At 44.2% G+C, this 13,097-nt stretch overlaps 1 protein-coding gene across 1 annotated transcript; it reads left to right on the forward strand.

Moving 5' to 3' along the window:
• The first annotated feature begins 3,000 nt into the window (after positions 1-3,000).
• On the forward strand, positions 3,001-12,667 carry cfap77 (cilia and flagella associated protein 77). Its single transcript, XM_030791756.1, has 7 exons — positions 3,001-3,132; positions 3,514-3,552; positions 3,770-3,869; positions 5,300-5,534; positions 9,016-9,118; positions 10,145-10,246; positions 12,545-12,667. The coding sequence occupies exons 1-7, from the start codon at positions 3,001-3,003 to the stop codon at positions 12,665-12,667; spliced, it is 834 nt and encodes a 277-aa protein (XP_030647616.1).
• The last annotated feature ends 430 nt before the right edge of the window (positions 12,668-13,097 follow it).

Raw genomic sequence — 13,097 nt, forward strand, 5'->3', positions numbered from 1 at the left:
AGTCCAAAGACATGCAGGTTAGGTGAATTGGAGACATGAAATTGCCCCTAGGTATGAGTGTGTGTGTCTGCGATGGACTGGTGACCTGTCCAGCATCCTGACTAGGGTCCCCCCCTGACTAGGGTCCCCCCCCTAGTCAGGGTAAGTGGCTTAGATAATGAGTGAGTGAGTTAACAGGTTGAATCTGACCATTCTCTTTCTCTCTTTTTTTTGTATTTTAAATATTTTTGTAGGAAATATAACATAAACACACACAAAAAGAGAGAAAAATATGCTCTCTCTCTCTCTCTCTCTCTCTCTCTCTCACACACACACACACACTCTCTCTCTTACAGTCACAGATACTCACATTCACATTCATTCACACACAAATGTCATTTTCATTGAGAAGGGGAGATTAACTTTAAGCCTGAATGCCTGCTGTCCCCTCATCAGACACCAGATGGCGCTCAGCTGCGTGGCAATAGCCAGAGCAGTAATTAAGGGAGGCAGATTGGAGCACTCTGCTCCTCCTGATCTACAGCGACTCCTTTTCTCTCCCCCGTCTGACTATAGCGATGCATGGGGAGAGTGTAAGTCGGCAGAATGGAACGAGAAATCCTGGCTCAGGATTCACTCAGAGAAAGTGCATTAAGCCTCTTATCCAACTCTTGAAGGATTAAGAATGTTTGTACATGCTGGAGTTGCAATCTAGCACTCCAAATGCCTCTTATTTGGAAATGCAGATAATATAGCTTCTAATTGGCTGCTTGAGATGGTCTGCTAACTACCTCTGGATTATCTTATCTCTTGCTCACGTTTTATGTGTGACACGTTGGAAAATGAGTTTTGTATAGCACAACACGGGTCCGATCTCTCTGGCATCGAGCTGAGATATTTATTTTATTTCATTTGTTTGTTTTTTTTTGTTTAATGAAAGAAATAAAAGAAATTTTTGCATTGCAGGCAGATGGATCTCTGTTTAGCTCCAGACTGTGACAGAACCAGGCACTGTGACAGAATCTCAAATCTAACATTGTAAGATTACTCCTTAAGCATCTTATGAAGCGTGGTTCTGTTCCCACAATGACGTACTGTAGCCACCTGCTCTCCTGACACCCTGCAATCACCAGAGTCAAAGTTCTGTCATTTTTAAGGCAGGGAACTCTGCAATGGACGAGTAGGGTTTTTTAACCACCGATTAACTGACTAATTTGCAGTTCAAAGAAAGCAAAGTTGTGTGGACATTGGGAAATGTAGTCGCAGGCCTGTATGGAATATATACACGTCTGTCCTGAAGGTCAAACCGAAGGAATGATCTTTCAGCTGTAACAAATCAAAGCATGCTACAAAAACGTATGACAAAACGACACACAGAAGACCCTCTTGCAAGCCCTTCTGCCCTTTCAAGCTATCGCTAACCTTTTCTGTTTGAAGCAGTTTACGAGAATCACATCTCTCATGTACGAGAGAGAGAAGCTTTGATGGGTGTTGGGTGGGTGGTTGGGTGGTGGGGATGTCACTGCATTAGCGTGGTCTATGTGTGTGGGAGCGTTGGGGAGGAGAATGATGACACATATGTGTGTGTGTGGGGGGGGGGGGGTCGTTCAGTGATAGACTCCAAGAGGTCAGCGCTAAGCTAATCTGAGCAGCTCGGTCGAAATCCCAAAAGTACACATGACCAACGCAGGACAAAAGCGTGGCGAAATTAAAAGCCAGGCCCAGTGAATGGGGAGAGGACACACAGAGGGGGTTCCCGTCTATACGGGATAATTATTTCCCCCCTATTTAGAGTGTGTGAATGATACGCTCCCGTTGACCCTTCTTAGGCGACTCCAGAAACACCCTCATTCTTCCTCTATCTCTTCTGGGTTTTTTGTATGGGTCTGTGCCTGGTTAATCAAAACACAATAAAGAGACAGATCACCAGCAAATGAGAATATAAAAGAGAGATTTAAGATAAGATAATCCCACCCCACCTTATCTGGCCTTTCCCCCCCCCCCTCCCTGCTCCTCTCCTCTCCCTGCTGCTGTTTTTTTTCTCCACTCTTTTTTGATTGAGAGCGAAAAGAACAATGGTGTTTGGAGGGCTGAGATTAGCCATTTTTGCGCCAGCGGTCAAGACGCTTCTCCAAGCGTCTCTAAATGATGCCCAGAGTGACCAAAAAAAAAAAAGAAAAAAAAAAAAACAATCTAAAGATTAAAATTGCTAAGGGGATTAAACCACACAGTGGCACAGACCCCATAAGATTGTCTCTTTAAGAGAAGATTTGAGGTGTTTAGTGAAGATGTTAACCAGCGGTGCTGAATGGGTCGCGTTTTATTTGGCTCTGAGAGGAGCCCTATGAACATGTCTTCATATGTGGCCATGACAAAATCACTTTGTATCATGGTACTTTTCCATAGTGACCATAATTCAGTTGTGGGAAATCCACTTTTCATAGCATATTTAATCCGGGGTTTTTTTTGTTGTTGTTTGTTTTTTTTTGCCTTCACATAAATGGACAAGCTTTACGCCGTTTTCCTGACCATCAAAATGCGCTGGGAATGAAAAAATGTCAATGTCTAAAACCACACTTTCATTTTTTTTGATAGCAACTTGTGTGCGTATCCTCAAAGCTGACAGAAGAGAGACGTCGTCTCTGACAGGTGATCAACTCTTAGAGCCTCAGTTTCCCCTCCCCAAAAATTCTACTCGACAGCGTACGCGAGAGAGCCCCCCTGCCTCCCGTTGCTCACGGTGACTGCCGCACGAGCGAGGCGCCCTCGTGCTCCCTTTCGCCGTAAAGAGTAGGGCTGATCAAAGATCGGCGCCTGCACGTTCAGGTAACGTTCACCCCGGGTCTGTGGTTGGATGTCACCTTCGCTGTTGTTTTATTTTTCAATTTCCACGTTTTCCTGTGATGACTGGTTCTTCAAACAAAGCCAGGAGATGTTGAACTTTGAAACCGAGAGCGACTGGGGTATTACCATATGCTTGTTCGAGGGATTTTCCCCCTTGAGGTGCTCTTTGAGCAAACGATGGCAACGAGATTGAGCGCCCTCACACATACACGTAACGAACGTCGATACACCCTGCCCCTCGTCCTGTCAATCAAACACGACCCCGAAGACATAAATCAGCGCTCGCGTGAGCCACGCTACGCTGATCAGGTCTTACGATTGGCTCTCGATCGGAACTGATTAAAGGCCTTCTTCGTCAAGACAAATCACTTTTATCGAAAAGTTAAATGGAGATTATATTTACCATGTGGTAACGGTCGCTACCGTCATTTTCGTACTTCTTTTGCATATTTTATCATGATAATTACAGTCCTTTAAGGTTTTCTTTTGTTGTTGTTTTGCATAATTAGGCTGATATAAATAGACCGAATGAGTAAGACCCTTTTATGTGTTATAAAACTTGGTGATAGAGATGGTGGGGGTGGGGGGGTGAGGTCTCAAAGAAGCTGACAATCAGTCCTGTAATCACACTCCTGATGAGTAAAACCGTGACATCTCTATTCTCTTGTGTTTTTAAACTCTTCATCTTAGATGCGGCTGTACCGTTCACATCCCGTTGACATAATTGAAGTGGGCTCAGAGTATCTGCTGTTTGATTGACAGCTTTCAAAATTCCATGTAAATGGAAAAAGTTCAAGAGGCTTCTGCTAGGGGAAAAAAAAAAAAAAAAAAAAAAGCAGCCATATACGGAGGCCTGAGGGAAGAGCTTATATGAATATTAAATTATGTTATGTGTATGTAAAGACTACATGGGTCTCTCTCTGTCTCTGTTTCTGTTTCTGTACAGCCAGCGCTAGGGAAGACCAGGTCAAGAGGACTGTCCTGCCCTGGACCAGAATTCGTTTACGGAGCCGTCACGGCGGTCAGAGATGGAGGCGTTTCGGAGGGTAGATGCTTCATTTTCTAATGTAAAACTCTTTTTAAAGTGGTAAGGCAGACAGCAGACTGAAGGCCACAAGTCTGTCCATTAAGAGAGTCTAGACATCAGCCACCATTTACCCCAACATGCATTGCTCCCACTTCTCTGAGCACATCTTCAGAAGATAGTCAGAAAATCCTTCAGGGACCCACTGTGGTTCTTGGCCACTGCAAGATTTTCCATCTCCCATCATGTCACCAGATGATGTCACAATGCTATTGCCTGAGTAACCGTCGCCCCGGGCGACCGGGGCATGGTTGTCAGCTCTGTCTCAGATTGTAAACTGCAATTGGCTCCCAAGGCCTCTTTCTGTGACCTGGTTGTCTTCTGCTCCAATTATATGCTTCAAGACACCCCAACAGGCTCTACGGGTGTCAAGCTGTCCCCTCAGTGGTTCTGCGTGCCCCTGCCAACCACACCAGCCGTGCCTGCAGAGAGCACCTCCAGAGCTGTCTGTCAAGACGGGCTCTAACTGTTTTAAACACAGTTCTCTCAAGATAAAGTCTCAACTTTTGAGCTGTCACCACTTCCTCTACATACAGAGAGAGAGAGAGAGAGAAAGAGAGAGAGGGAGAGAGAGAGAGCGAGAGAGAGAGAGAGAGAGAGAGAGGGAGACAGGACACTTGAGATGATGGGGAAGAAAGCTAATGACAACACGCCCGTGTTTAAAGGGAACGAAAATGGGTTTGATTCCGGGTATTGTGACAAGAATAGTAAAAAGCCGTCCGCTGAAATCGCTGTAGTTCTCCAAGGAGATACACGCGGTTGAAAAAAAGGTGGAGAAATGCCTGCAGAATGGAAATGAACGTCGAGAATATCCTCACTGATCAAACACCCTCACGACTGAGTAACTTAAAGAACGCACGCTTACAAGTACCTTCTGTCCCTCAAAAAGGAATTGGACAAAGACTACACCCTTTTTTGGGAAAGTTAGTACAAGGTATAAAATCAAGTATTCTTAGATGCATAAATACTTACAGCTCTGTTAAAAAAATTCAACCTATACATTAGATTGCCCCACTGTTAAGTTTGTATGTGTGTGTGTGTGTGTGTGTGTATGTGTGTGAATGGATGTGCACATGTGTGTGTCTGTGTTTTCTTTCATTGTTTAGGCAACTGCCTGCTAGGAATTCGAGGACTCCAGTCAGGCTCCATATATATATATATATATATATATGTATATGTGTGTATATGTGTGTATCAAACATCTCAGTGTACTGATCTAGGACCAGCTACCCTTGCCCGCATAACTGTATCATTAGGATTATGAAAGCTGAAAATCCTAGACCAGCAATCACGCTCAGAGAAATTTGAGACGTACGACCAACTGTATTACATGAGTCCATGATTCTCTCTCTCTCTCTCTCTCTCTCTCTCTCTCTCTCTCTCTCCTGCCAGCCATCTCCAGTTGGCACACGCAGTCTCTGCCTGCCAGTCGACACGGTGCCCAACGCAGAGAGCTCGAGAGGGACTTTGTGGCTCTGAACCGTGAAAGCATGAAGTCAGGGCTGGTGACGGCCAAGGAGCTGCGACAGTACCGCGCCACGCACGATGTCCGTCGCCGTGCCAACGCCACACGCAGGCCCACCCCCGCCCGCATCCCACCCGACGCGACCTTCGGCGTCTCCACGCGGTGAGTGACCTTTCCTGGCCTGAGTGACTTCCTCTCCCTTCCCTGTCCTCCACCCCTGTCATTCTCACCAATACCACGACCACCAGGGGTGATAGCTGCAGTTGTACTTGCTGCAGTAGAATTAGCAGTAGTATAGTGGTATAGTGGCATAAGCCCAAACATATCACGGTAATGTGTAATTTGGGTCATGCTTGGCGAGGTTACTGTAAAACAAAAGAGAAATTGTCTGTCATATGCTTATTAGCATTATAATAAGTCATTAGTGCACACAGTCATTTGTCTCCACAGACTGCAGTCTCAGAGGCTTTACATGCCTCTCTCTCTCTCTCTCTCTCTCTCTCTCTCTGTCTGTCTGTCTCTCTCTCCCTCTCTCTCTCTTTTCTCTTTCTTTCTCTCTCTCTCTCTCTCTCTCTCTCTTATTCCCTCTCTCTGTCTTTCTCTCTCTCTCTCTCTCTCTCTCTCTCTCCCTCTTTCTCTCCCTCTCTCTCATTCCCTCTCTCTCTCTCTCTCTCTCTCGCTCTCTCTCTCTCTCTCTGTCTCAGGGGAGAAGATGTTTTAGTGTAGTAACCAGTGACAGGTCACTATTTACACATTTAAAAGAATTATACACGTTATTGAAATAGTTTCAGTCGCACGAGCCATAACTACCGTTTAGTCCTCGATGCTCCCTGAGGGTCAGTTCTCTGTCACACAGACAAAGGCAGGGAGCCCACACCACGCTAATCTTGAGGTGAGAATACCGTTAGTGCACAAACATGTCTGCTCTGAATAAATGTGGTTAAATAAGTGGTGTACATTTGCTTTTGATAAGGGCTTTTTTGATAAAGTCTCTCTCCCGGAGATTGTCGTGTTGGGTGTCGTTGGTTTAAGGAACGCTCGTGTGTCACTTCAGTTTTGGAAAACAGTTCGATCCATTAGCAGGGTGCACTGATAGCTTTAGTCAGCTTTTGTCTTCAAAAGAATCTTTAATGTGCAGAGCTACAGGAAAAAAACAGGGATCGTCTCTACAGAAAGCAGACGTACTCATTCACCAAACCTCTCTAAGTCTCTCTCGTGTTCTCTTTTTCTCTCTCTCTCTCTCTCTCTCCCTCTCTGTCCATCACTCTCTTACGTGTAAGTATCTTTCTGTATTGCTTTCTCCCTCAAGTGGCTTGACTTTCTCTCTCTCTCTCTCTCTCTCTCTCTCTCTCTCACTCTCTGTCTCTCTGTGTCTCTCTCCCTCCCTCTCTGTCCATCACTCCCTCATGTGTGAATATCTTTCTATATTGCTTTCTTCATCAAGTAGCTTGACTTTCTCTCTTTCTCTCTCTCTCTCTCTCTCTCTTTCTCTCTATCTCTCTATCTCTCTCTCTATCTATCTTTCACTCTCTCTCCAAATACAAGACATTCTTTTTTTGCACCACATCATGCACAGTGAGTGAAAGAAGACAAAGTCACTCAACACAGTACAGCACAAATCTTTTTATTCTCATTCAAACCTCAGTCCGAGACAAAAAAATGTCATTAAGAGGCTGCGTTAAGTTTAAGAGGCCAAAGATCAGAAATGCTTTGTAACCTCCAAACTGTCTGACTGACTACACGTGAAAAGAATTCCCTTCCTAGAGAATTATGTATAAAAATTTAGGAAAGTGGTTGTTTATATATGTTGCCAGAAAGTCCTCTATAATGGAGAATGTCACAGTGACTCAAAATGTGGGTATGTGAGTATAAAGTAAGTATAAAGAGAAAGAGGGGGAGAGAGAGAGTGAGAGAGAGAGAGAGAGAGAGAGAGAGAGAGAGTGAGAATTAAAGAGAGAGAGAAGGAGAGAGAGAGAGAAATGCTGGTCATGATTAAGAGTATTTCTGCATGTGTTGGGGTGTGATATGAGATCTTTGTTCTTTAAGATTATTACAGTGGAACACTAAGGCACTGTGTGTTCACTCTCATTCATTCCTTAATCCTTTTTTTCTCTCTTTTATTCTCTCCTTCCATGTGAGCATTGATGCTGTTGAAATGTCTCTGAATTATTTAGATAATATCACGCCTTTCTGTGCATTTGGTCTCTCTGAACTTCACAAGTCTCCCTCATTCTGCCCCTCCTTCTTTTTTCTCTTTCTCTCTCAGTCACTACCTCGTGCACACACACACACACACACACACACACACACACACACCTCATGTGTCAAGGAATGAATAAATCTTACATCTTGTGTGTGTATGTGTGTGTGTGTGTGTGTGTGTGTCTGTGTCTGTGTCTGTGTGTGTGCACAAGCTAATGGTCCTCTAGGATCTGTTTGGTCCTGCTTTCTATCAGTCAAATGTTGTCAGCCAATTCCAAGGTCAGCATTGATGAGGAGGTACCAGGACCTCATTATAAAACCATACTACCCCTTTCCCTAATGCCCAGAAACATGTTTAACACATAACCAAACAGCCATGCTCACAGTGCCAGCCCTTCCATTAGATATAGCAAAAAAGGTACATACACATATTTATGCATGCACACACACATGCACACACACGTCTTCAAGCAATATCAAAACAAACAGTCCAGGGTTTTTTTTAATTGTATTTTTGCCTGTGTGAATCGCTTTCTGAGATGTTTTATGACAAAAACTATAAGAACTTATGAGAACTATAAGAACTATAAGAATGTACAAGAGCTGTCGGCTGTATGGACAAATCATACACCATCCCTTAGGTCGAGGATTAGTGTTTCAAACTGTCATGTAAAAGTTTCACCCACTGAGTCCACTCTACCAGTTCTAGGGAGAAAAAAAAACAAACAAACCAAAAGACAGAATGCTACATGAAAGCAAAAGGGTATGAAACACGCCAACGTGCAAAATCGAAGGGTGTAAAAGTCAGGCCTGCGACGTACTGCAAATGCCTCTCTTATAGTCCTCTATTCATTTAGCATACACGCCGCTACTCACTCAGCAATCCTGTCCAAACTCATTAGCTCGCTATGCTAACAAACAGGGAGACATGTGGCGACTGCTAATGAGGCAATAAGGCGAACAGCGGGGAGTCCAGGCTTGGATCTGCTAAGCTAATGCAAATATTAATTGAGATGTTCCTCTGGTCCTTATTACCTACATATTGCACACGTTCTGAGGAGGTGAGCGGCTGTCTGAAAGCTGATGTTTAGGAACCGAGTTCAACGCGTAAGCTGCTAATGTTGAAAAAAGGCTGTCTGTCTATCTGTCTATCTGTCTGCCTATACCTGTCGATTAATCATAACCTCCAGTATCCTCTGTGATCGGTCAAAATGTGTTTCTCAACCACTGGCCAATGCTTTGTGGTAGTTTAGGACATGCAGGTGATGTTTACATATTTACAGTTCACTAATGATGTTTGAAAATTTGACACTATTTTAGGGATCCTGTCTTAGGCTTCATTTATATGGACGAAGAGTAAAAAGGAAAAATGTCCTGCCAATGTTTTTAGCTTTTGAATAGTCTTGTAAACTGAACTGGTTTTCTCTCGGGTTTCTCTCAGGCCTTCCACTCCCATCTCAGAGCTGATAGAACACAAATACGCCCAGCGCTGGCTGGAGGAACAACAGGCAAAAGACAGAGTGCTGATAGCACACCAGAAAAAGGTTATACACACACACACACACACTCACACACGCACACGCACACGCACACACACACACACGCTCCCACACACACACATGCACGCGCCCACGCATGTACGTACATACACACACACACACTCACATGCACACGCGCACGTGCACACAAACACACACCCATAGACACATACACTCATGTGCACATGGACATGAATTCATTTCCGGACATCTTGAATACAATTACTTGTTCGTTTCATTTGCAGTATATATCACTCTTCATTCACACTGTCTGGTATATGAAAATATGAAACTTTTTTAATTAGTGATAAGTGTTTACTGTGGCTACAGGTACAGTTATCATCCTCTATAACAGCTGGTGTTTATGACACAGTGTTTTAACTGTCATTTTCTCTCTCTGCTTTGAATGGTCACACATTGTGACAGCTCAGCGCTGCCTGTTTAAAATCTCCGTCTTTTGACAATCTGGTATCGAAAAAAAAAATTTATCCTTTGATCATTATTATTTATATATATTTACAGACAACTCATGTTAAGCTTGGAAGATATGATATATGTGGTCACTGGGTCATTATATGTACTGTTTGGGTGTTTTTTGGTGTGTAATTGTATGTGTGAGTGTGGTCACCGGGTCATTATATGTACTGTTTGGGTGTTTTTGTGTGTGATTGTATGTGTGAGTGTGGTCACTGGGTCATTATATGTACTGTTTGGGTGATTTTGTGTGTGATTGTATGTGTGAGTGTGGTCACTGGGTCATTATATGTACTGTTTGGGTGTTTTTTGGTGTGTGATTGTATGTGTGAGTGTGGTCACTGGGTCATTATATGTACTGTTTGGGTGTTTTGGTGTGTGATTGTACGTGTGAGTGTGGTCACTGGGTCATTATATGTACTGTTTGGGTGTTTTTTGGTGTGTGACTGTATGTGTGAGTGTGGTCACTGGGTCATTATATGTACTGTTTGGGTGTTTTTTGGTGTGTGATTGTATGTGTGAGTGTGTGCTGGTCTGAGTTCTATGCTTTCCTCACAGGCCCGTCTGGGACGCGTCCAGGACACGAGAACAACCCTCCTGCGCAAGACCCAACCTTTACCTGAGGCGCCGTCACTATGGAAACTTCCCCGCTTCCAACAGGTAAAGACTCCACCCCTGAAGCATGACCCCAAGGCATTACTCTGGTCTGAAACGCACACACGCACACACACACACACACACACGGACGACAATGCATCAATTGTCAGTAATTGTAGTTATTTAAGTCCATTTTGGGGGAGTGACTGAGTAATAACTTGTAGGTACGGAGGTTTTGACTTATGTGGATGATGTGCAGTTCAATCAGAGGTAGCTTGTGTTTTTGGGGTTTTTTTGGCATTTTTGTAGGCTGGTTTTCAGACAGCAAATCCCAGAGAATTCTCAGCTGACAGTTCCCACCACTTGCAATTATGGCAGGATCAGACTCCGTTAGACTCCTGTTGTCTGAACAGTCTCCCTGTCTCTGTCTTTTTCTGTCTTTCTGTCTTTCTGTCTCTCTCTCTCTTGCTCTGAACACAAACACACACACACACAAAAGTGTAGATATGGCTAAAGGCACCATACACACTCCCATCACTCACCCCCCCCCCCTCTCTTTCTCCTATACATCCTTCTGCATTTGTGGCCCATACCTGCACCTTTGTCTTTCCCTCTCGCCTTTTAAGTCTTTCCCCAACACACCCCCCCCTCCCCACATCCTCCCTTGATCCTCCAGACAACACCCACCCCCCCAAAAAAATCACCACCGCAATCCGTGGCAGTGCACCGTCCGCTGGCTGGTCCCTCTGTCCGCGCCTGTCAGCTTTAATGAGACCATGATGCTCTTCTCCTGCCTGCGCTCGCGCGCGTCCGCGCGCGCTCTCCCTTCTCTCTTGTCTGACAGCTGACGGCGAGCGGATAACCTTATAAAACATTTAGCGAGCGCTCATTATTTTCTGTCAAGTCGTACTTCTGTCAGCGCGGGCTCCGACACTCACGTCCCCAACTGCCGCCTTTCGTTTTTCCTCGTCGTTTGTTTGTTTGCGTTATCGTAACGCCGTTACTTCCCTTTCATCTCTCTTTCTTTTTTTTTTCTTTTGCTGGAAATGTATGTTTGTCCTCTTTTTTTAAGAAGGAAATGAAAGAAAGAAATGAAAGGGATGGAAATGTCAGATATGTTTGAAAGACGATAGGAATTCTCAAGAAAGTAAATAAATACCAAGGATCACAGCGGTAAAATGTGTAAAATAAAGCCATGACACCAAAGTGAAGTTTCAGCTTTGCCGCTGCCACTCCTATAACATCAACGGGAGAACGGAGACAGGACGTGACCATCTGAAGCTGCTTTTTACGCGTTACAAACGTAAGGTAGCGTTTACAGCCCGAGAGACATCAGAAAAGAAAGAACAAAGTAATCCAGTGGGCTTAAATTTTAGATGGATTTTAGTCGTGTTTTCACATTTAAATGTATAACACTGACGAACACTTTGGGGTCTGTTTCTTGTCAAAACATATTTTTCATATGACAGCCAAAGATAGTCAGGAGGAGCAAAGGAAAAAAAATCGGAGCGAGGTGCATTTGATGCCAGTGTGAAAACTCTGCCAAAACCCATCATGTGCTTTCACTGTAATTGTAACTTACTGAGATATTCATCCTGATCTTTTGCAAAGAGAAATACGTATGACTTATATATGAGTCCTAAACTTTTTTTTTTTTTTTTTTTTTTTAATTGCATGCTTCTTTGCCCAGTTTTGTAGCTTGTTACTGAAGCTTGCACAGTTGGCGTTGCACCCTAAACAATTAGGGTCAATCTGAATCCACGCATGGCCAGGACACACACGTACACACACACGCACACACACACACACACACACACACACACACAAAGGATTGTCTCCTCAGCTCATCACCACAACACGCTTCACATCTGGCTGCTTTGCCGAATCTCTCTCACCATCAGTTACGCCAAAGCCGCCCACCTTTCCCAAACCAAACACACAGCGTGGAAGACAGAATGGGTACAGTGTTCATATAGCCAGACGGTAAATGGGCCACTGTGAACAACAGTAACAGTGGGTTAAAATGAGGCCATTTCCAACGGTCAAAAGAGGAGAGAGAGAGAGAGAGAGAGAGAGATCGAGAGAGTGACATTAAACGCGACAGAGATCTCAGTTCAGATATGATTTTTTCCCATCTTTGACATTTAAATATGGGTTGTGTTCCCTAAAAAAAAAACACAGTCGCGTTGTTCTAAAAACAATGTAGGATCACTAGCAACATTCAACTCAAACCATCGCTATGCATCTGCTCTGCAGCCTCTCAGTACTTACTACTGATTAGTGATGCGAATGTAGACATACTCCGTCCACTCTTTAGTATCAGAATTTAATTCAACTCACTACATTTCACCTTCCCTGTAGGTGGGACCAGCGCTGGACACATTCCGTAATCCGGAGGCCCGGAAGAAGGCTATGAACGCACGCTACTCTGACTCCGTGGCCCGACAAGACGTTTCAAGCCCGGGTGTCAGAAATGCGGACTGACACTAACCTTAAACCTTGACATTCGGGTAATCCTCTGAACGTCGACAGTGATTCTCATCTGATCACCCTGGATTCTAGATTATCTTGCAGTTCCACGCTCGGGAGTGTGACAGTGAACGGAGAGAACATTCTGCTTCTCTGAAGGAAATCACTGGTACACTGGGAGTCAAAAGCTCTAGCTGGATTTCAGTGAAACTGAACGTTCTGTTGGTCGCTGTGCAATGTTCCATTCTTTCCTCTGTGATGTCACAGTTCGCTGTCCACTGTTCAGTGTGCTCTCCTTGTTTCACACATTTTTTCCCTCACCTCTTTATCAAAACACTGGATCTGAATGGTCAGCTAATCACTATAAGGCTTGTCAGTGAATTGTCAGGGTCCCCTGGTGGTGGAATGTACCAAATATATGTAACACAGTAGGTAGGAATTTGGA

Source organism: Chanos chanos, chromosome 14, assembly GCF_902362185.1.
Source record: "Chanos chanos chromosome 14, fChaCha1.1, whole genome shotgun sequence".
NCBI classification, from domain to species: Eukaryota; Metazoa; Chordata; class Actinopteri; order Gonorynchiformes; family Chanidae; genus Chanos; species Chanos chanos.

Coding starts and splice junctions, on each gene's coding strand:
- cfap77 (XM_030791756.1), top strand. CDS start 3,001: ATGGCAACGAGATTGAGCGCCCTCACACATACACGTAACGAACGTCGA. Junction 3,870..5,299: donor AGATGGAGGCGTTTCGGAGG/GTAGATGCTTCA, acceptor CTCTCCTGCCAG/CCATCTCCAGTTGGCACACG. Junction 10,247..12,544: donor AACTTCCCCGCTTCCAACAG/GTAAAGACTCCA, acceptor CCTTCCCTGTAG/GTGGGACCAGCGCTGGACAC.